Source organism: Lepisosteus oculatus, chromosome 18 (genome assembly GCF_040954835.1).
Source record: "Lepisosteus oculatus isolate fLepOcu1 chromosome 18, fLepOcu1.hap2, whole genome shotgun sequence".
NCBI lineage: Eukaryota > Metazoa > Chordata > Actinopteri > Semionotiformes > Lepisosteidae > Lepisosteus > Lepisosteus oculatus.
The window spans coordinates 23,383,983-23,406,799 of NC_090713.1; the positions used below are offsets into that span (position 1 = coordinate 23,383,983).

The 22,817-nt window shown below is 58.2% G+C and overlaps 3 protein-coding genes across 3 annotated transcripts; 2 read left to right on the plus strand and 1 right to left on the minus strand.

Moving 5' to 3' along the window:
- The first annotated feature begins 2,426 nt into the window (after window positions 1–2,426).
- On the plus strand, window positions 2,427–9,369 carry fosl1a (FOS like 1, AP-1 transcription factor subunit a). Its single transcript, XM_015338844.2, has 4 exons — window positions 2,427–3,029; window positions 4,404–4,637; window positions 7,249–7,356; window positions 8,208–9,369. The coding sequence occupies exons 1-4, from the start codon at window positions 2,910–2,912 to the stop codon at window positions 8,742–8,744; spliced, it is 999 nt and encodes a 332-aa protein (XP_015194330.2). The 5' UTR covers window positions 2,427–2,909; the 3' UTR covers window positions 8,745–9,369.
- On the minus strand, window positions 6,807–12,623 carry ccdc85b (coiled-coil domain containing 85B). Its single transcript, XM_015338846.2, has 2 exons — window positions 9,834–12,623; window positions 6,807–9,788 (listed from the first exon to the last, which is right to left on the minus strand). The coding sequence occupies exon 1, from the start codon at window positions 11,304–11,306 to the stop codon at window positions 10,704–10,706; it is 603 nt and encodes a 200-aa protein (XP_015194332.1). The 5' UTR covers window positions 11,307–12,623; the 3' UTR covers window positions 6,807–9,788; window positions 9,834–10,703.
- Window positions 12,624–14,767: 2,144 nt separating this feature from the next.
- fibpa (fibroblast growth factor (acidic) intracellular binding protein a) lies at window positions 14,768–21,718 on the plus strand. Its single transcript, XM_069180416.1, has 12 exons — window positions 14,768–14,850; window positions 15,151–15,215; window positions 15,621–15,714; window positions 15,802–16,000; window positions 17,333–17,459; window positions 19,099–19,199; window positions 19,289–19,422; window positions 19,819–19,927; window positions 20,175–20,238; window positions 20,322–20,408; window positions 20,775–20,872; window positions 21,131–21,718. The coding sequence occupies exons 3-12, from the start codon at window positions 15,630–15,632 to the stop codon at window positions 21,198–21,200; spliced, it is 1,074 nt and encodes a 357-aa protein (XP_069036517.1). The 5' UTR covers window positions 14,768–14,850; window positions 15,151–15,215; window positions 15,621–15,629; the 3' UTR covers window positions 21,201–21,718.
- The last annotated feature ends 1,099 nt before the right edge of the window (window positions 21,719–22,817 follow it).

A 22,817-nucleotide genomic window follows, 5' to 3' on the forward strand; every position in this document is an offset into this window, starting at 1 on the left:
TTGAATGTGTCTTTTCACAGCCCCCAGCTGGCTCCCCATGAGACACAGGCACACGGACAGGGAGGGAAGCTGGGGGTCAGAGGGCAGGGTCAGTGCAGAGGTACTGTCTGTGGAGCCTTCATGCTGTAGCAGGGGGATGAAAACTGGCCCTGGTGCGAGTGTGTGTGTGTGTCTGCCCTGGGATGGACTGGGGCCCCCTCCAGCGTGTACCCCATCTTGCCTGCTGGAAGAGACCTCAGCTCCCCCGAGACCCTGTAGTGGACGAAGCGGTTAGAAAACGGGTGGGTTCATTATCGATCTGGACCCAAACAAAGCGAGCCTGGGTCTGGCAGAACTGGAGCCTCTCCGCCGGCGACTCCGACCTGCACTGTGGCTGAGCCGCAGCAGCACGAGTCTTCCGCGTCAGATAAGACCCTGCGGGTGGACAGCACGTTTCCCCACGACTGCTGAGTCACGCCCTGGTTTTCACGGAGCTGAACGCAGTTTCGTTTCGCACAGTCACAGCCGGCGAGCTTTACGTCAGCCGGCGCTCCGGTATCTGCCGGTTTTGCTCTGCAAGTCGAGAAAGGGGTTGCCCGTGACGTCACAGCTGGGAAGGGGCGAGGCGAATGACGCTTGAGCAGTGCACGCTGGGATATGTAGTTATTCGCCTTTTCAGGTTGCAGTGAAGGAATCGATTCGCGTTTTTTGTTATTGAGAATGAATATATATTTCAAGTAGCAACTAAATTGTATATTACATAAAATTTACTTTGATTTTTTGTTTTACTTTTTTATAGTACTGTATTGTCAACTAAAACGTATTGGAATCTACTGTAGTGCTGTATCTATAGGAAATAATTATTTGAAGACGCAAAACAGCCGCCAGTTCCTCAAAACATTATTTTTACGGTCCAGATTAGAAACAATTACGTCTTTCACCGGGTGCACGAATTTCCTGTTTTTTTCCTAGGTCTTATCTTGCACTTTACATAAAAACAGAGGTTGTTTTTCCCGCCTCAGGATGAGACCATTCAGAGAAGTCGGTGCCTGTGTCATGAGCGGTAAACAGCAGGACCGCGCTGGGAAGAGGCGCCCGACAGCTGCTCCCGTTCCCCGCTCTCGGGGCCGGCTTCCCGGCAGCGGCTGACTCATCCGCGGCTCGTGACCAGGACGGGCGGTCCGTGAGAGGTGGGAATTCTCCCCGCGTGCCAGCCGGATGTGCCCAGCACGCGCTCCCTCCACCCCCCCCAGCGTGAGTACCCGGCCCGCACAGCTCGTTCCGCGCACCAGGAGCCCCCCCGTGCCCCCCACTTCCACCGAGAGGTTAAAACCAGTTACCCAGTTAAACTTGGGGCCGAGGCCGGAGCACAGCGCGCAGGGGCGCCGGCTGGATTCGGACCCGGAGCAAAGGCGGGTCTGGCGAAAGCCCTGTCCTGTAATAACTGTAAAAAAAAAAAACATTTCTTTGCCCATTCCTGCTGTACGCTGTATTGATGTGCATTTGATAGATAAACTTTGAACTTGAGACATGTGCTCTCGGCTCTCCGCTTGCTCTGGTACTGAAGCAGCGCTGTTAGCAGTAGTGTTGGTGTAAGTAGCCTGGTAGCTGTTTCTCCCTCGAGGGACACGAGTGATCGGGTGAGTCTGTCTCTTTTTCTCGGTGTTTCTGTGTTTCTGTCCCTCAGTGTCTCTCGGTTTCTGGCTCTCAGTGTCTCAGTGTCTCTCGGTTTCTGGCTCTCCGTGTCTCAGTATTTCGGTGTTTCTCTCTCTCAGTGTTTCTGTCTCGGGAAATGAAAGCTCTTTTCCTCGAAGAGCCGCGCACACGACGCGGCAGCCACGCGGTTTCAGCGTAGAGGTGGAAAATCGGCCGCGAGCTGAGGGCTGTTATTGGAAAGCGGTGACATCAGGCGCCGTGGGAGTGGAACACAACAGCCCCTTTCTCCTAAACACAATCACAAACACCGCACACTCGACAAAAATAGGCACAAACACACACTGGCCCGGCCTACATTTCCTCCAGAGTCCGACAAGCCCGCACAGTTCTGTAGACAGACGTGCAGTTTAAAAACACGCATCCGTACGGAATTGAAACGCACACTTTCCGATCTCCCGACTGCCGGGTCAGGGGCGATGCGCGCTGTTTCAGCCCCGTGACCGGTCCGTTTAGCAGAGACCCGGCCGGCCGCTGCTGAGCGAGAGCTGTGACCCCCTGTGAGCCGACACCGACACGGAGCGAGGACCCGCGATCACTCGCTTACCGGGGCTTAATTGTGCAACAGAGGAAAAAAATCACGTCTCACTGTATAGAAAGAGCTGCATTAGCACTAAATTCCACAGACGACGTCTTTACGTCTAAGAAGTGTAGGCCGGGCAGTGAAGGCGAGTCAGTCTATTGAACTGATGGAAAAGCAGCCCTCACGTGGCCCTAAAACCCGCTTGTCAACAAGAAAATAAAAAAAAACGAAGGAATCCCGGGGACACGGGGAGGAAACTCACCATATAGGGTCATCTACGTCACCCCCTCGTGACCAGAGAGCGGCACCTCCTCGGCCGGCACCATTTCCCGTCAGGGGGTGTGTGTTCTTGGATGCCCATCTGATTTATGAGTCTCGGCGCCCAGTCCTCTTCTCCCAGTCCTGCTGAGACGCTGAAGAATTATCTGCGATACCACGCACCACATCCTGTTGTCGACATTGCTGGAAGAAGATCTAGGTGGATTCAAAACAGAGCCCAGGAGAGTGCTTTCCCCCCTCCGGGTGAAGTCCGTATTGGAATCGCTCTAACTCATTCATAAGAAAAGACCCGGGCGCTGCGGGTGTGAGTCAGAGCGGTGTGCTGGTGACATCAGGGAAAACAGCGGAGGGTTCCTGTACCAAACCCGGCGACTGTGCTTCAGTAGTGGAAGAGTCGACCGTTACTACAGCGGGGATGTTTCGGGATTACGGAGGCAACTGCAGCGGGGGCAGCGGGGGGCCGTTCGGGGGCCCCGGAGCGAGCAGAGCCCCTAACCCGGGAGGAGCGGACCGGTCCGGCGCGGCGCAGCTGCAGGTAAGGGCGCAGTTCCGCCTCTCCCGCGGTCTCTCAGCCCCGCCACCCGGCAGCAGCATCTTCGCCTTGTCCCCGGGTCTGACGAGCTCCAGCAGCGCAGACCGCAGAGTCTGGGAAACTCGCCGCGTGAAACCCCCGCGCGGCCGTGACGGGCCGGCGGGACCGAACCCACTCTCTGCCACCAGGCCGACGGGGCCGAGGATGAGCGGGGAAGCCGCTGGGGTGCCGGGGAACCTGGGGCTCCAGATCGCCGGCAAAGAAGCCCCAAACTTCTGGCTTCAACATTTTAAAGCGTGAAGCGAGAAGGACGGACGTGTCCAAGAGCTTCGTCATCTGACTCAGCGCCGGGTCGGTGTCAGGCTGGGCGGAAGTTCCCCTGGGGGAAACCGGACTGTACCGTGACCTCTGTCCCACAGCTCGGTACTGATCGGGAACGGCCGGCCAGACGGTCTGAGTTTTGTAGCTGTCGGCGTGGGAACAGGTCCAGGGGTATCAGGGCAGCAGCAGTAGGGGTGGGAACAGGTCCAGGGGTATCAGGGCAGCGGCAGTAGGGGTGGGAACAGGTCCAGGGGTATCAGGGCAGCGGCAGTAGGGGTGGGAACAGGTCCAGGGGTCCAGTGGACCAGTGTTGTAGTACTGGGAGCAGCAGGGCAGGAGGGGGGCAGTTCTGCACAGAAATAATCGGGATGAGCAGATGAACTCCATGTTGATACAGGATCCCGTTTGTATCCAGTTGTGTTTTCCTCGTCCTGGTCTGCTGCGTGTCTGAGCTCCAGGATTATTTCACTTGTCCGGGTTCCAGACTTCCAGACCAGGAGAGTGGTGTGGTGGCTTAACTTCCGGGCGCTGGAATCGCAGGGTCCTGAAGTGATCCGCTGGGATAAAACAAATCCCACAAACTGCTGATGAACTGCCAAGTTTCTGGGTCTGTGGCTGTTATTCCGGGAGTCGGATACCTGGATGTTGGCATGGCGACCGGTGTCCTGGTCCTGTGTCCGTGCCGGAGCTAGGAGCTCAGCCGTGCCCTCCCTGACCCCTTGTCTGTCCGACAGCTGGCGAGCAATTTCCCGGGAGCAGACTAGACTTCCTGTGTCCCTGGGCGGGATCCGATGAGTCATTCCGGTATTCCTGCTCCTCCATGATGGTGGCACCCTGCCTGTTCTCAGGGAACCTGAGCTGCTCGCACCTGGGAGTGTACCGCCCAGTCTGCTGGCTCCCTCCTTGAACCTGGAGCAGAGCGTTTCTCTGCCCCAGCGCGCCTGTGTGCGACCTCACTGTGACCTCCTGACCCCTGACCCCCGACCCACGGGAGACGTGTTGCTGGGGGAGTTTGGTGTGAGCTCGCTGACCCCTGTGTCCGTCTCTCCCTGGCAGAAGCAGGGCGGCTCGGACACAGTGCCCTTCGTGCCCAGTCTCAACGCCATCACGTCCAGCCAGGACCTGCAGTGGATGGTCCAGCCTGCTATGCTGTCAGGGCCACAGGGATCCCCCCGGTTGCCCTACTACCCCTGTGCTGCCCCACTGCCCCTGCCCGGTGCCTCCGGCCGCCCAGGGGTCATCAGAGCAGTGGGTGTGGCCGGCAGTGCCCGGAGAAGGCACGACGAACATGTGAGTACAGCTCTGTTAGCAATTAATTAATTAATTGATTGATTAATGAACTTGCTCGCCCACACCAGCCATGTCCAGCTGGGTTTCTGGATTCTGGAAGAACACCTTGCTTTTAGAGCAGCAGCCTCAGTCTGTAAAAGTCATAGAGATGTTAAGACTTGGAGTCTTTCGAGCTGTTGCAAAGTGTAAAGGAGGCAGGAGGGTGTGGATTGCGATAAGCTGCTCTCAGGCAGAGCAGAGCTGAGACCGTAGTGACTCAGCCTTTCTGCTGTGGATGAGTCTGCTGGCACGTGGCTTTGTGAGGAGCAGCTGAACAGAGCAGTGAACCCCAGTAAGATCAGGGTAATACTGGAGTCATACCAGAGTACAGTGCAGCAAAGCCCAGTGAGATCAGGGTAAAAGCACAGTACAGCGCAGTAGAGCCCAGTGAGATCAGGGTAAAAGCTCAATACAGCGCAGTAGAGCCCAGTGAGATCAGGGTAAAAGCTCAGTACAGCGCAGTAGAGCCCAGTGAGATCAGGGAAAAAGCTCAGTACAGCGCAGTAGAGCCCAGTGAGATCAGGGTAAAAGCACAGTACAGCGCAGTAGAGCCCAGTGAGATCAGGGTAAAAGCTCAGTACAGCGCAGTAGAGCCCAGTGAGATCAGGGAAAAAGCTCAGTACAGCGCAGTAGAGCCCAGTGAGATCAGGGAAAAAGCTCAGTACAGCGCAGTAGAGCCCAGTGAGATCAGGGTACAAGCTCAGTACAGCGCAGTAGAGCCCAGTGAGATCAGGGTAAAAGCATTGTACAACGCAGTAGAGCCCAGTGAGATCAGGGTAAAAGCACAGTACAGCGCAGTAGAGCCCAGTGAGATCAGGGTAAAAGCTCAGTACAGCGCAGTAGAGCCCAGTGAGATCAGGGTAAAAGCACTGTACAATGCAGTAGAGCCCAGTGAGATCAGGGTAAAAGTACAGTACAGGAGTAGAGCCCAGTGAGATCAGGGTAAAAGCACAATACAGCGCAGTAGAGCCCAGTGAGATCAGGGTAAAAGCACAATACAGCGCAGTAGAGCCCAGTGAGATCAGGGTAAAAGCACAGTACAGGAGTAGAGCCCAGTGAGATCAGGGTAAAAGCACAATACAGCGCAGTAGAGCCCAGTGAGATCAGGGTAAAAGCACAATACAGCGCAGTAGAGCCCAGTGAGATCAGGGTAAAAGCACAGTACAGGAGTAGAGCCCAGTGAGATCAGGGTAAAAGCACAATACAGCGCAGTAGAGCCCAGTGAGATCAGGGTAAAAGCACAGTACAGGAGTAGAGCCCAGTGAGATCAGGGTAAAAGCACAATACAGCGCAGTAGAGCCCAGTGAGATCAGGGTAAAAGCACAGTACAGGAGTAGAGCCCAGTGAGATCAGGGTAAAAGCACAATACAGCAAGCTGGAAATGTAGATGTTGTGTGTTTTAAAGATGCAGATGTTACTGGAATGACGTAAAAGCAGCTGTTCAGGTGAGAGACAGGAGCCCTTCCTGTTCACTGTGTTCGCAGCTCATTGGCAGCTGAGGTCACCAGAGCCTTAGGGAGAGGCGGCATGTTTTTGGAATTGGGACTTGGGGTACTGGGGGTTTGGGGACCCCAGCTGCCCACCTTGCTCCCTCCCCTGCCTGTGGGGCGGGTTTGGGCAGGCGGGGGGGTGGCCCCCACACAGGAAATGTCTGTCATGTGACTCATCGACGGGGGGGGGGTGAGTCAGGGGCTCTCTGTGAGTCACCTGGAGAAAGCACCCAGACCTCGTTATCAATCCCTCAGCATGTCGGTGACCAGCGGCTCAGTTCTGTAATTGAATTACTGGTTCTAGTTGAGCTAAATGAGCAGGTTGTGCAACAGAAAGACACTACAACTGGCCTGATGACTTCCCCCTGTGAGTAACGCGCTGCTCAGACACGCATCACTGCACCCTGCTGTCCCGCCAGCATCCCGGTCCCCTCTGGGCGCAGTACCGCGGCGGGCCACTGGGTGGCAGCAGTGCCCCGTATTTTTCTTCCCTCTCAGATGTCATAAGACTGTCCGTCCATTTTCTCACCGCTTCTTCCGTAACAGTGTCGCAGCAGCGGGTCCAAGGCGGGGTCACTCCCTGATGGGACGCCAACCCACCGCAGGGCACACAAAGAAATACACACACACACAACAGGGCCTGTTTTCCCACATTTAATTATCTCTTCATTAAGACAGCACCCCAGGTCCGGAATTGAACCGGGAGCCCAAGATGACCACTGTGTTACCATGCTGCCCTCATAGGAATAGAAAGGTTACAAAATGAGAGGCCTTTTTCCCATCTGGCCTTGTTGGAAAGAAGTGATGCCTTGATCTAACCATGTCCTGCCAGGGTGGCAGCTTCAGCAGCTTGAAGCTGAGCCGCTTGTTCCACACTCCCACCACCCTTAGGGTAAAGAAGTGCCTCCTGTTCCTGGTTTTAAACACCATTCCTTGTATCAGCTCCCCAGCAGCACTTGCCTGGGGACAGGACGAGCACGAGCAGGGCCTGACATAGACGATCAGTGTGTGTGTGTGTGGGGGGAGTGAGGTTCTGCTGTGTCCCCTGATCCGGCTGTGTGTCCCTCTGTGTCCGTGTCCAGCTGTCTCCGGAGGAGCTGGAGCGCCGGCGCGTCAGGAGGGAGCGGAACAAGCTGGCAGCAGCCAAGTGTCGGAATCGCCGTCGGGAACTGACCGAGACGCTGCAGACCGTGAGTCCGGAGTGGACACACGAGTGTCCAGCCACTGTCTGTATTAATATTAACCCCTCTCTCTCTCTCAGTGCAGTGTTCATGTACTGGAGTGTCCAGTCAGTGTGTCTGTATGAACCCCCCTCTCTCAGTGCAGTGTTAATGTACTGGAGTGTCCAGTCAGTCAGTGTGTCTGTATGAACCCCTCTCTCTCAGTGCAGTGTTCATGTACTGGAGTGTCCAGTCAGTGTGTCTGTATGAACCCCCCTCTCTCTCAGTGCAGTGTTAATGTACTGGAGTGTCCAGTCAGTGTGTCTGTATGAACCCCCCTCTCTCTCAGTGCAGTGTTAATGTACTGGAGTGTCCAGTCAGTGTGTGTGTATTGACCCCTCTCTCTCTCTCAGTGCAGTGTTCATGTACTGGAGTGTCCAGTCAGTGTGTCTGTATGAACCCCCCTCTCTCTCAGTGCAGTGTTCATGTACTGGAGTGTCCAGTCAGTGTGTGTGTGAACCCCCCTCTCTCTCTCAGTGCAGTGTTAATGTACTGGAGTGTCCAGTCAGTGTGTCTGTATGAACCCCTCTCTCTCAGTGCAGTGTTCATGTACTGGAGTGTCCAGTCAGTGTGTCTGTATTAACCCCTCTCTCTCTCAGTGCAGTGTTCATGTACTGGAGTGTCCAGTCAGTGTGTGTGTATGAATCTCTCTCTCTCAGTGCAGTGTTAATGTGCTGGAGTGTCCAGTCAGTGTGTCTGTGTGAACCCCTCTCTCTCTCAGTGCAGTGTTCATGTACTGGAGTGTCCAGTCAGTGTGTGTATGAACCCCCCTCTCTCTCAGTGAGTGTTGTCCAGTCAGTGGTGACCCCTCTCTCTCTCAGGAGACGGATGAGCTGGAGAGTGCCAAGTCGCGGCTGCAGAAGGAGATCGCCGAGCTGGAGAAGGAGAAGGAGAAGCTGGAGCTGGTTCTGGAGGCTCACCGGCCCATCTGCAAGATCCAGGAGTCCGACTCCGACTCCGACCCCCCGCCGGGGCTGTCCGCCCTGCGCCCGGTCAAGAGTGAGCCGGCCAGAGCCAGGGAGCCACCTTCCTCCTCCTCCTCCTCCTCCTCCGCCACGGCCCAGACCCAGGGGCGCCCCAAAACCAGGCTGCCCCCCAAGATCCGCCTGCCCGCGTCCTCCGCGCCGGACGCCGATGCCCTGCACACCCCCGTGCTGCTGACCACGCCCTCGCTCACGCCCTTCACTGCCAGCCTGGTCTTCACCTACCCCCCCAGCCCGCTGGACTCCGGCGCCGGCGCCGCCGCGGCCCCCCCCGCCGCCCGGGCCCAGCCCTGTGGCGCCGCCCACCGGCGCAGCAGCAGCAGCGGGGAGCAGTCGTCCGACTCCCTGAACTCACCCACCCTGCTGGCGCTGTGAGCCGGCCCGTCACCACGGCGACGGCTCCGAGCCCGAGCTGCTCTCCCCGCCGACAGCAGGGGGCAGCGGAGTCGCTGGGGAACACGGGGAAAGGCTTCCCAAGGCGGGGACCGGGATCCGGAGGCTCTGCGGATCGGGAGCCAGGGCCGCAAGAGTCGAGGCGGGAATTTCATCCTCGCTCCTGGAGCAGCCTTTACACAAAGGGTGGTGGGAGGGTTCGACAAGAGGAGGCCCTTCCCCGGATTCCTTCGAGAGCCACCGGGATCGGAGATCCTCGCACCAATTAGCAACTGGGCAATAAACGCGCTGGGCGGACTGGAGGGCCCCTTGCCTGTGTGTGATGTTTCCAGTCAGAGCAGGGTTAGGGTTAGGGTTGCTAATCTCGCTGATTTCACTGACAGGCCTCACTATAAGCTGTTCCCGAGTGCAACTCGCATGTCTGAGTCTCACGCTAGAGTCTCCTTGTACCTTTTTTACAGAATATCACCTACTAAATCAGAAATTAGAGAGATATATTTATTGCAGAAAAAGATATTTTTGTATAACTTATTTTCATATGACTGAAATTTATGGATGTTTGTGTTTTTGCAAGCTGAGTTATGAAAATAAAGCGAAGGAAAGCTGATCTGATTTGTTTTAGCACCTCGGGGCAGAAGGCCAGCTGGCCTGCTCGTGCTGGGGTGTCGGTGGACAGCTCGCTCGAGGGGGGGGGTGTCTGGGGTGTGGCGGCCTGTGGCTCTTCCTCAGGACATCCTGCGCCGAGAGAGAGTGATGTCACAGGAAGCCGGCTTCCTCCCTCTCCTGGAACACACTTCCTGTCTGTGGGCCCGGTGGCCAGCGCGAGGAGAGCCCGGACCGGGCCCAGCGCCTGGCCTGAGTTAGCAGGTCTCAGGCGAGGGGCAGCTGGACAGGGTCCCTAATCAACCTCTGAGTCTGAATGGGTTTCCAAGCTTCTGCTCGGCTGTCCTGTAGTCTGGCCACACTAACGCCCCCCTTGGATACAGTTAGCTGGGACTGAACACGTCCGACCTGCTTCAACGGGACCTGAGCCACGGGACCAGCTGTCCTCCTGGTCTAACAGGACTGGACCTGAGCCACCGGACCAGCTGTCCTCCTGGTCTAACGGGACCGGACCTGTGTCCACATGTCGCTCAGTGCAGCTGGACAGGGGCACGGTGTCCTTTCCTGTGGCTGAACGAGCCAGGCTGGACACGGAGCTCACTGCTGCAAGGAGCCGGTGCTCCGCAGGGCCAGAAGTAGATGCTCGTGTGCAAGGCCACACGTGAGCACAAAACAGGTGAATTCACGCCCTGCCAGGCTTCCGGCCAGTGACTCAATTGCTTGTTCGAACCTTTTCTGACTCAGCCCAGCAGTCGACACAGCTGGGCGAGATCTGGGCAGCACAGGAGGCACTACTGTACACAGAGGGAGGCGGGAGGGTGGAACAAGCAGCCCAGCCATGTTGCTGGAGCCGATACCCTGGCTTCTCTCCACACACGACTGGGGTCCTGGGATCGATTAACCCCTAACTGCCGGATGAGCTACGTGCGTCAGATGGCTCCTCACCGCTGCTGTGCTGCTTTCAAAACCGAACCCGCAGCCCACCGGCACCCCTTGGCCTGGCCTGCAGAGGAGGACAGCGAGTATTTCACACACAGGGTCTCATTTAGCCCCCCCCGGGTTACTGTGTGCAACTCGCCAACTCCACAGCCCAGGCCCGTACCCCACAAACCCCCCCCCCCCCACCCAAGGGTGCCCTCGCCGTCGCCCACAGAAGGACAGCAGCTGCTCAGCCCGACTGGTCAGAGAGATGTATTGAGGCCTCAGCCCTCGAGTAACAATCCGGCGCCAGTCACACACAGAACACACCCGGCCCGGCCCAGACCGGCCCGGGGAACGACAGCACGACCACAACACCCACTGTTGGCGCACGAGGGCGCAGTCCCGCGTCCCGCCGCGTCAGTCCTCCGGCGAGCAGGCGGCGTGCAGCTGGTCCGGGCTGCCCACGCTGCCCGTGCTGGAGCTGCCGTCGCCCAGGTCGCGCGCCAGGCAGGGCAGGCTGAGCTCGGAGGAGCCGGCCGGGCTGCCCTCGGCCCGGCCCACGCACTCCTCCTCCAGCACCAGGCACAGCTCCTTCAGGTCCAGGTTCTCGCGCAGCAGCGCCCCCTGCAGGCGCTCCAGCTCCGCCAGCTTCTGCAGGTAGCCGCCCAGGTCGTCGCGCAGCACGCGGGCCGCGTGCTGGCCGAACAGCTGCCACTCGCGCGCCAGGCGCTTGGCCTTCAGCCGGTCGTCGTCCAGGAAGCAGCAGAGGTCGCGCAGCTCGCGGTTGTCCTGCTGCAGCCGCTGGTTGACGGCCTTGAGCTCGCGCACCTCCAGCAGGTGGCCCTGCAGCTGCCGGTTCACCTCCGCGATCAGCCGGCCGCGCTGCAGCAGGGCGGCGATCTTGTCCGCCTCCTCGCGCCGCAGCCGCGCCACCAGCTCCTCCTTCGAGCTGCGCAGCAGGTCCTCGTCGCTCAGGCGGCCCAGCTCGCGCTGCGCCCGCTCGGCGTCGCCGCTGCCCATGTCGGAGCCGCGCGGCTCAGCCGCACATCGGCGGGGGCCCCGGCCTTGTGTTCGCCGCGAGAGGAGCGCGCGGAGTGCAGTTTAGTCTCAGTCACAGCGCCGCTTCCCAGGCACTGCGGCGCCAGAGTCCATTACAGTCTCCCCCTCGCCCTATTTTCCGGTCTTGCGGGTCTGTGGATTAGTCTCGCACACGGCACCCCAGCGGTGGGGGGGCGCGGGGTCCGACTCCGGGTGTTTTTCCGAGCTCCTGCCGCTGGGCAGAGCCCCTCTCCAGCATGCCGGACCGAGCCCAGCCCGGGGGCGCGGACACTCACCCCCTCGCGGTTCCGCTGACCACCGCGGTCAGGTGCAGGGCCGTCTCGTGACGACGGTTAAACCAGGCCAGCCGTGGGAAATGGACTCGACCCGTCCAGTCCAGTCCGCCCCTCCTCTGTGCGGCCGTGTCTGCAGAGCGCTGTTCGCGCACCGAGCCCGCTGCCTCGTCCTGTTTTCCCACAGATGGATGTGTCGGTGCGGCTCTCTCGCTGCCTCTCTCTCCGCTCGGGTTTAATTAACCCCGCAGATGCGCAGATGGGGAAATGTCGCCCCCCCCCTCCTCTCTCCCCTCCGTTCGCTCCGCACGGTGCTCGTGGGGGGAAAAAACAACAGAAATGAATTTTAAGCTCGAGCGGTGTGAGCCCGTATTATAAAGGGGCTGACGTCACAGGTAAAAGCCCAGCTCGCGCTGCTCGCACATCCTTCCGCCCGCAGCCCGACCTATTGTTCGAGCGGCGCTGTGACAATGCGGGGTGTTAGCCTGGGGGGGCGGGGGATCTGGGAGAGCTTCCACACTGCAGCGAAAACAAGAGCCAGCTGACTGGGGCTCTGTGGGCTCGGCACGCTGCTCATCTCCCCCCTCCGCTCCGAGCGGAACCAGACCCGGTTTCCCCCCAGGCCGGTCCTGTGGGCCTCCAGACGTGCTCAGGGGCTCAATAAAGAGACTCCCGAGCTCTTGCTAACAAGCCGAACCCCTTCCCTTGTGAATTTCAGCTCCAAAAATGATACCGTTCGGAAGTTCTGAAGGGTCTGGAGGCAGAGGAGAGAGGGACTGGAGAGGAGAGAGAGGGAGAGGAGAGAGGACTGGAGAGAGAGGGAGAGGAGAGAGAGAAGAGAGAGGGACAGGAGAGAGGGACAGGAGAGGAGAGAGAGAAGAGAGAGGGACAGGAGAGGGGGAGGGGAGAGGGAAGAGAGAGGGAGAGGAGAGAGGGGCAGAGAGGGACAGGAGAGAGGGGGAGAGGAGAGAGAGAAGAGAGAGGGAGAGAGAGAAGAGAGGGGTACAGGAGAGAGGGACAGGAGGGGAGAGAGAAGAGAGAGGGACAGGAGAGGGGGAGGGGAGAGGGAAGAGAGAGGGAGAGGAGAGAGGGAGAGGAGAGAGAGAAGAGAGGGGGACAGAAGAGAGGGACAGGAGGGGAGAGGGAAGAGAGAGGGACAGGAGAGGGGGAGGGGAGAGAGAAGAGAGGGGTACAGGAGAGAGGGAGAGGAGAGAGAGAAGAGAGGGGGACAGGAGAGAGGGAGGGGAGAGGGAGAGGAGAGAGGAGGGGAGAGAGTGAATGGGAGAGGAGAGAGGAGAGAGGAAAAGACAGATTCCTTCCATCCTTCCAGCAGCGGAGCAGGAGAAAACATGGGAAAAGCAGTGTTCCCAGGAATCTGGGCTCCGTGTCCTTTCCAGGACTGGCTGGGCTGGGGTGGCCCGACTGCCTCGCCCTGCCCACCCCCCCCGATCCTGCTGCATCCTGCTCTGGAGCGGCCAGCAGGGTGGGGACAGGAATTCCTGATGTGGGGTTACTGGAATGCAGACCACCTCCGAGTGAGGGATTACTGTGCGAAAACCGGCCCACCAGTTCTCTTGTAATATTGCAGAACACGTATTGTGTGGGGTTTAGTCAGCTAACACTTCAGCAAGTTTATACGATCCTACCCCCCGGGAATCTCCTGGCCTGCAGGGCAGGGACACAGGGATCAGAGCCACTCCGGGTGAAAAGGTGCCCGGCGCAGACTCGAACCCAGAGCCCCCGCAGGGAGGAAAGTTCTTGCAGCTCCAGGGAGCCCAGGTGTGGTGTTTCCCCAGGCTGGGAAGTATTTGCCCCACTGAGGGAGTCGGAGCGTTTTTCTACTATCGCAAAGCGCTGCAGAGGGTGGTGAAGTCCCCAGCTCATCCCCAGGGGCGTGTTCCTGGACATCGAGGATTCCTGCTCTGTGAGAAGGCCAGGTCTATCCTCCAGGACCCCAGTCTCCCCAACCACAATCTGTTCTCTCTACTACCGTCTGGAAAACGCTACCGCAGCTTACAGACAAACACCAACAGATTTCAAAACAGCTTTTTCCCTCAGGCACCCACAGCAGCCACCAGCCGTTACCCAAAGAGCACTGAGAAATAGTCAGGACACTTGAGACTGATACGGTGCGCCTGATACTTCGCCTTCTCAGGATATAAATGACAGTGCTAAATACCTCCTATTCCTACTCCTTGTGTTATGATTGCGTAAATCTGGTAAATTGTCAACTAATTTATTGTATTCTACTCTGTAACCTTAATTCTATCAACTTCTGTCCGACAACCACCGCTGTATGCTGTATTGTTGTGCATTGATAAATAAACCTTGATTGATTGATTGCTTGATTGATTTCAGAAAATTATGTAACTGCAGCGGGGTGGTGCATGCATAGCTGTAGCCTAATTGGCTATCGTTTTTGTCAGACGCTCCTAGAGATATCTAGCGCTAGGTTTTTGGTTTGTTAGCCAACTTCGCAAAACAAATACGTTTATCTATGTTTTTCAAAAAGCAAATAAGACACATGAGATGCTACAGGCGTCTTGGGTTTTGAGGAGTACAGCCTGGCTTCCCGAGCACAAGTGGCAGTGCACGCGTTTGCTTGTAGCAGCTCGATACAAGCTCCACCTGCAGGAGCTGAGCATGAAGAGGTTCTAAACTTTCTCCTGTAAACAAATGACAAGTTTGGAATGCATGAATTAAGATAATATTGACGGATAAATGCGAGTGTGCATTTTACAGATAACTATTCAGATATTTTACAGTGCTAAAATACATCCAAAGTATGTATTTGACGCTTTTATTAGCAGACCATTCTTGCAATTAAATCCGCATATCGTGTAGCCAGGAATTGATTTTTGGGTGGGCCTGTGCAAAAGTGGGTGGACTGCTGTTCTGCTGTTCGATTATACCGCTCGAGAATTGCATTGTAAATTGGAGGGGTGCCCCTATGCTGGCAGGACGGTCAGTTAGAGCCCAGGGGTCACTCCCCACTGAGAGCTGGTGTGTGGGGAGAGGACTGGCGCATCATCCATATGTAGTGATAGCCCGCATTTGAAAGCTATGCTGCTGTAAACAGGAAATAAAGCACTTCCTTTTTCTGACGTCATCTGTAAGTGCCCTATCCTTTCTAAGCTACTTCCTGTGCAGAGCGGAAGAGGCTGGCGGAACGTCTTCTCTGTGACACCGTACACAACAGATGCAGCTGGCGGAGTGTCGCCGACAGCAGGACTGTAAGTTGTTTGTAAACAAACATGTCGGGTTTTCAAATTTCTTCGGTTGTTTTGCGGTAAAGACTTGTTATCTAGAGACTGTAATACGCCGCACATCTAATATAAACGGCCTCGAGTAAGGTACTCTCATTCATTCTGTTTGTTTTAGTCTGAAAAAACGATAGCCTCACGCACATCTGCAGATTGCGACAGTGTCATTAAGGTCAAAAACGATATTAACACGCCTGCATGGACACTCGCTGGGCGGAGTCGAACCCGATATTTCTCCAAAGAAAGCATTTTGTTTGTTTTCTGTAACAGAAACAGCTGCGTGTATCTGAAAACCGCTGAACCCGTGACGTCCTGGTGTGCACCCGGACCTTGCTGTATGTACACGAAGTGTTTCTGCTGTTTAAGGTTTTATTGTTAAAGGTGCCGGATGTAGATCTGTCTGCATGATGTGTCCTCTCTCTGCAGTGTGTGTGTGCGTGCGTGTCCTCACTCTCTCTAGGCTGCATGAGTGTGATAAGTGCTGTGTCCCCTCTCTCCAGGCTGTGTGAGTGTGTTAAGTGCTGTGTCCCCTCTCTCCAGGCTGTGTGAGTGTGTTAAGTGCTGTGTCCCCTGTCTCCAGGCTGTGTGAGTGTGTTAAGTGCTGTGTCCCCTCTCTCCAGGCTGTGTGAGTGTGTTAAGTGCTGTGTCCCCTCTCTCCAGGCTGTGTGAGTGTGTTAAGTGCTGTGTCCCCTCTCTCCAGGCTGTGTGAGTGTGTTAAGTGCTGTGTCCCCTCTCTCCAGGCTGCCAGGATGACCATGGAGCTGGATGTCTTTGTGGGGAACACCACCATCATGGACGAGGAGGTCTACCAGCTGTGGCTGGATGGGTACACTGGTGAGTCTCTTACTAGGGGACACTCTGTTAGCATGAGTCCAGTGGGTCACCCTGTCTTTCACACAGTCCCTCTCCCCTCTGCTCCAGTGAGCGATGCTGTAGCCATCAGGATGAAGAGTGGGATTCTGGAGCAGTGTGGAACCACGCAGGACGTCCTGGAGAGCGACACCATGGATCACTACCGTACCTTCCAGATGGCCGAGCGCCTTCTACACAACCCGGCCAAGCTGAGCAACCAGCTGCTGTTCCAGATCCCCCCCCAGAGACAGGCCATGCTGATTGAGAGGTACAGACCCCTCCCCCCACAGCCAGGCCATGCTGATTGAGGTACAGACCCCTCCCACCCCAGAGACACAGACCCCTCCCCTCAGAGCCTGGCTATGCTGATTGAGAGGTACAGACCCCTCCCCCCCCAGAGACACAGACCCCTCCCCCCAGAGACACAGACCCCTCCCCCCAGAGACAGGCCATGCTGATTGAGAGGTACAGACCCCTCCCCCCCCAGAGACACAGACCCCTCCCCTCAGAGTCAGGCCATGCTGATTGAGAGGTACAGACCCCTCCCACCCCAGAGACACAGACCCCTCCCCCCAGAGTCAGGCCATGCTGATTGAGGTACAGACCCCTCCCACCCCAGAGACACAGACCCCTCCCCCCAGAGTCAGGCCATGCTGATTGAGGTACAGACCCCTCCCACCCCAGAGACACAGACCCCTTCCCTCAGAGTCAGGCCACGCTGATTGAGAGGTACAGACCCCTCCCCCCAGAGTCAGGCCATGCTGATTGAGAGGTACAGACCCCTCCCACCCCAGAGACACAGACCCCTCCCCTCAGAGTCAGGCCACGCTGATTGAGAGGTACAGACCCCTCCCCCCGGAGCCAGGCCATGCTGATTGAGAGGTACAGACCCCTCCCCCCCCAGAGACACAGACCCCTCCCCCCAGAGTCAGGCCATGCTGATTGAGAGGTACAGACCCCTCCCACCCCAGAGACACAGACCCCTTCCCTCAGAGTCAGGCCACGCTGATTGAGAGGTACAGACCCCTCCCCCCAGAGTCAGGCCATGCTGATTGAGAGGTACAGACCGCTCCCCCCAGAGTCAGACCCCTCCCCCCAGAGTCAGGCCATGCTGATTGAGAGGTACAGACCCCTCCCCCCAGAGTCAGGCCATGCTGATTGAGAGGTACAGACCGCTCCCCCCAGAGTCAGACCCCTCCCCCCAGAGTCAGGCCATGCTGATTGAGAGGTACAGACCGCTCCCCCCAGAGTCAGACCCCTCCCCCCAGAGTCAGGCCATGCTGATTGAGAGGTACAGACCCCTCCCCCCAGAGTCAGGCCATGCTGATTGAGAGGTACAGACCGCTCCCCCCAGAGTCAGACCCCTCCCCCCAGAGCCTGGCCATGCTGATTGAGAGGTACAGACCCCTCCCCCCACAGTCAGACCCCTCCCCCCAGAGACACAGACCCCTCCCCCCAGAGTCAGGTCATGCTGACTGAGAGATTGAGAGCTACACCCCCCCGCCAGACACACACACAGACGCACTGTGCGATCCACAGATACGCACACGCAGACAGACACACCGTGTTGATCCGGAGGTAAGCGCACACTGTGACGCAGGTACTACGCGTTTGACGAGGCGTTTGTGCGCGAGGTTCTGGGCAAGAAACTGTCCAAGGGCACCAAGAAGGACCTGGACGACGTCAGCGCCAAGACCGGCATCACGCTGAAGAGCTGCCGGCGCCAGGTGTGTGTGTGTGTGTCTGTGGAGAGTGGGGGGGCGTGTCTGTGGAGAGTGGGGGGGGGCGTGTCTGTGGAGAGTGGGGGGTGTGTGTTTGTGGAGAGTGGGGGGGGTGTTGGGGGTGTCTGTGGAGAGTGGGGGGGGGTGTCTGTGGAGAGTGGGGGGGGGTGTTGGGGGTGTCTGTGGAGAGTGGGGGGGTGTGTCTGTGGAGAGTGGGGGGGGGTGTCTGTGGAGAGTGGGGGGGGTGTTGGGGGTGTTTGTGGAGAGTGGGGGGTGTGTGGGGGGGGGTGTCTGTGGAGAGTGGGGGGGGGGTGTCTGTGGAGAGTGGGGGGGGTGTTTGTGGAGAGTGGGGGGGGTGTTGGGGGTGTCTGTGGAGAGTGGGGGGTGTGTTTGTGGAGAGTGGGGGGGGTGTTGGGGGGGTCTGTGGAGAGTGGGGGGGGGTGTGTCTGTGGAGAGTGGGGGGGGGTGTGTTTGTGGAGAGTGGGGGGGGTGTTGGGGGGGTCTGTGGAGAGTGGGGGGGGGTGTGTCTGTGGAGAGTGGGGGGGGTGTGTTTGTGGAGAGTGGAGGGGGGTGTTGGGGGTGTCTGTGGAGAGTGGGGGGTGTGTTTGTGGAGAGTGGGGGGGGGTGTTGGGGGGGTCTGTGGAGAGTGGGGGGGGTGTTGGGGGGGTCTGTGGAGAGTGGGGGGTGTGTTTGTGGAGAGTGGAGGGGGGTGTTGGGGGTGTCTGTGGAGAGTGGGGGGGGGTGTCTGTGGAGAGTGGGGGGGGGTGTCTGTGGAGAGTGGGGGGGGGTGTCTGTGGAGAGTGGGGGGGGGTGTGTTTGTGGAGAGTGGAGGGGGGTGTTGGGGGTGTCTGTGGAGAGTGGGGGGGGGTGTCTGTGGAGAGTGGGGGGGGGTGTTGGGGGTGTCTGTGGAGAGTGGGGGGGGGTGTCTGTGGAGAGTGGGGGGGGGTGTTGGGGGTGTCTGTGGAGAGTGGGGGGGGTGTGTTTGTGGAGAGTGGGGGGGGGTGTCTGTGGAGAGTGGGGGGGGTGTGTCTGTGGAGAGTGGGGGGGGGTGTGTTTGTGGAGAGTGGGGGGGGGTGTTGGGGGGGTCTGTGGAGAGTGGGGGGGGTGTTGGGGGTGTCTGTGGAGAGTGGGGGGGGGTGTCTGTGGAGAGTGGGGGGGGGTGTTGGGGGTGTCTGTGGAGAGTGGGGGGGGGTGTCTGTGGAGAGTGGGGGGGGGTGTGTTTGTGGAGAGTGGAGGGGGGTGTTGGGGGTGTCTGTGGAGAGTGGGGGGGGGTGTCTGTGGAGAGTGGGGGGGGGTGTTGGGGGTGTCTGTGGAGAGTGGGGGGGGGTGTCTGTGGAGAGTGGGGGGGGGGTGTTGGGGGTGTCTGTGGAGAGTGGGGGGGGTGTGTTTGTGGAGAGTGGGGGGGGGTGTCTGTGGAGAGTGGGGGGGGGTGTGTTTGTGGAGAGTGGGGGGGGGTGTGTTTGTGGAGAGTGGGGGGGGGTGTTGGGGGTGTCTGTGGAGAGTGGGGTGCATGTTTGCCCTTGGAGAGTGGGGAGGGTGTGGAGAGTTGGGTGCGTGTGTGCCTTTGGAGAGTGGGTGTGGGTGAGTGTGGAGTGGTCACACCGCTGCTGCAGTGACACGCCCCTCCCCTCTCTGCCCCTGACAGTTTGACAACTTCAAGCGGGTGTTCAAGGTGGTGGAGGAGATGAAGGGCCCCCTGGTGGAGAACATCCAGCAGCACTTCCTGCTGTCCGACCGGCTGGCCCGGTGAGTCCCGTGTTCCGTTCCAGTTCTAGAGTTCTGGTCCGGTCCGAGCCGCCTTGGCAGCCTCTCCCTGTCCGTCTGCCTCTCCGCAGGGACTACGCTGCCATCGTCTTCTTCGCCAACAGCCGCTTCGAGACGGGCAAGAAGAAGCTGCAGTATCTCACCTTCGAGGACTTTGCCTTCTGCGCCAGTCAGCTTATCCAGTACTGGACTGTGGGAGCAGTGGGTGAGCAGAGAGTGGTCCCCCAGCCCCCCAGTCCTCCAGCCTCCCAGTCCCCCCAGTCCTCCAGCCTCCCAGTCCCATCAGTACTCCAGCCACCCAGTCCCCCCAGTAATCCAGCCCCCCAGCCCCCCAGTCCCCCAGTCCCCCAGTCCCCCAGTCCCCCAGTCCCCCAGCCTCCCAGCCTCCCAGTCCCCCAGCCATCCTGGTACTCCTGTCCTCCAGCCCCCCAGCCTGGGTTGCAGTGCTCTCCAGCTGAACTGTTGATCCTCTCCAGGCTTCAGAGCTGCAGGTTGCAGGAGCTCAGAGGCTGGGAGGCGTGGAGAGAGCTGTAGAGTCGGGGATGAATGTTGGAGGCAGGGAGGCGCGGAGACTGACCAGTGCTGGCTCTTTCTCTCTCAGACTCCATGGTGGAGGACATGGATGTTGATCTGGACAAGGAATTCCTGCAGGATCTGAAGGACCTCAAGATCCTCATCACAGATAAAGACATGCTGGACCAGCACAAGAGGTATTGCCCCTGCGCCCCAAATTACCCCCCCGATTATCCCCGGGGACCCTCGGCTCTCTGTGTCCTGCGTCTGGGACACTGTGGTCAGGCCCGGTGGAACACAGCGTCACTGTGACTGTTCAGAGGGCAGCTGGGTCCCTGCGCGTCCAGTCCAGGAGAGAGGTGGGGTGGTCTGTGTCTTGGACGGGGGTCCGGGGGGAAGGAGGGGGAGGGTCTGTGTTTAATTCTGTGTGCTTGTCCGCCCCAGTCTGGTCTGCACGGCGCTGCGGGGGAAGGTACAGGTGTTCGCGGAGATGGAGGCGAACTTCAAGGTGAGCGCGGGAGGCCGCTGTGGGCGTCTCCCCGGCAGGCACCTGTGATGGTCCTGACCCTCCGAACTTTCTCCCTCCCTCAGAACCTGTCGAGAAGCCTGGTGAACATCGCAGCCAAGCTGATGCACACGAAGGACGCGCGGGATTTGTTCATCGACCTCGTGGAGAAGGTGAAGCTGACCGGCCTGGAGAGGTCCTGCTTGCGCTGGCTGGGCCGTATTGCTGTCTGGTACAGGGGCTGGCTGGGCCATATTGCTCTGTCTGGTACAGGGGCTGACTGGGCCGTACAGATGCTGGGTGGGCCGTATTGCTGTCTGGTACAGGGGCTGACTGGGCCGTACAGATGCTGGCTGGGCCGTATTGCTGTCTGGTACAGGGGCTGGCTGGGCCGTACAGATGCTGGCTGGGCCGTATTGCTCTGTCTGGTACAGGGGCTGACTGGGCCGTATTGCTCTGTCTAGTACAGGGGCTGGCAGGTCCATACAGAGGTGTGAGGTGCTGTGCCATACTCTCAAGACTCTTGCTCTTTGTCTTAGTTCATCGAGCCGTGTCGCTCGGACAGGTGGATTTTGAACGATGTCCGAGTCTTCCTGACTCAGTACACCAACTCTGCACGCGCCCTCGATGCCTTCAGGTGAGGTTCTGTAGAACAGGGTGAGCTCTCCTCTCTCCCCCTTCTTCCTGTCCTAAGGTTTGAATCGTATGAAAAGTCTTTTTTAATTGTAGTTGTAGCTGCTTGCCTGTTGTTTTGTTCTGTTGGATCTTAATGAAACCTGTATCGGGCCGAGATGTGCTGCCGGGTTTGGCCACCAGATGGCGCCGTTGGCCTGCTTAGCTTCTTTCATGCACAAGGAATCTGACTTGTGTCCCTGCTGTCCTGACTCCTCCGCAGGCACCAGGCCATCTGGGAGCGGTACATGGGCGTCATGAAGAGCTGCATCCTGAAGATGTACCATGAGTAGCGCCAGGCTGGCGCCCCTGCCCTGTCCCTCCTGCCCCCTCTCTGCAGAGCCCAGGCCCGGGACAGGAGCGTGCTGTGTCTGCTGGACACCAGTGGAGTGGGGTGTGTCCGCTGGAGACGCGAGACAGGAGGACAAGGGAGCCTCTCGCCTGGTTTTCCCTGGGACTCTTCAGGAGACGGGGGCTGGGATTCTGGGACTGAGGAGCCGCTGAGGTCCTGCCGTTAGCTCCTCTTCCTCTCTCCCGGGACCCCAGGGGGCGGTTTTCCCAGAGGCGTGAGCGTTCATACAGCTCTTCTGGGAGGGACCGCCGGGACGTCGGAAGCCCATGTAGATGTGCAGCTGGAGAAGCAGGCTCTCCCCCTGGATCTGAAACAAGCTCACTGACTAATCGAGGGCCACTAGGGGGCAATATGGACCTGTGTGCTGAGTAGCCAGTGAGAGGGAACACCTGCGCACAAGACCTGCTATTTTATCTGTTTTTATTCCTAATTTAAATAAAACTCTTTAAGCACATGAAAGGTGTGTAGTTTTTGGAAGGGTGGAATTATGTCAGGGCTCTGGTCAGGTGGGAGTGTCTACGGCTCCTTACTGTTTTATCTTCATCTGTTCTTTGTGTTGTTTACCTGGGGGTCAGTCTCTCTCTCTCTCTCTCTCTCTCTCTCTCTCTCTCTCTCTCTCTCTCTCTCTCTCTCTCTCTCTCCCCCTTGTCAGTGGGTGTGTAGTGTCCAGTCCCTCTCTGTCCCTGCAGTGAGTGTGTAGTGTGCAGTCCCTCTTGCTCTCTGCAGTGAGTGTGTAGTGTTCAGTCCCTCTCGCTCTCTGCAGTGAGTGTGTAGTGTCCTGTCCCTCTCTCTCTGCAGTGAGTGTGTAGTGTTCAGTCCCTCTCGCTCTCTGCAGTGAGTGTGTAGTGTTCAGTCCCTCTCGCTCTCTGCAGTGAGTGTGTAGTGTCCAGTCCCTCTCTCTGCAGTGAGTGTGTAGTGTCCGGTATATCTCTCTCTCTGCAGTCAGTGTGTAGTGTCCAGTCCCTCTATCTCTCTGCAGTGAGTGTGTAGTGTTCAGTCCCTCTCTCCCTCGTCAGTGAGTGTGTAGTGTTCAGTCCCTCTCTCCCTCGTCAGTGAGTGTGTAGTGTCCTGTCCCTCTCTATCTCTGCAGTGAGTGTGTAGTGTCCAGTCCCTCTCTATCTCTGCAGTGGGTGTGTAGTGTCCAGTCCCTCTCTCTCTGCAGTGAGTGTGTAGTGTTCAGTCCCTCTATCTCTCTGCAGTGAGTGTGTAGTGCCCAGTATATCTCTCTCTCAGCAGTGAGTGTGTAGTGTCCAGTCCCTCTCTCCCTCGTCAGTGAGTGTGTAGTGTCCTGTCCCTCTCTCTCTCTGAAGTGGGGTGTGTAGTGTCCAGTCCCTCTCTCTGCAGTGAGTGTGTAGTGTTCAGTCCCTCTCTCTGCAGTGAGTGTGTAGTGTTCAGTCCCTCTCGCTCTCTGCAGTGAGTGTGTAGTGCCCAGTATATCTCTCTCTCTGCAGTGAGTGTGTAGTGTCCTGTCCCTCTCTCTCTCTGCAGTGGGTGTGTAGTGTCCAGTCCCTCTCTCCCTCGTCAGTGAGTGTGTAGTGTCCAGTCCCTCTCTCTCTGC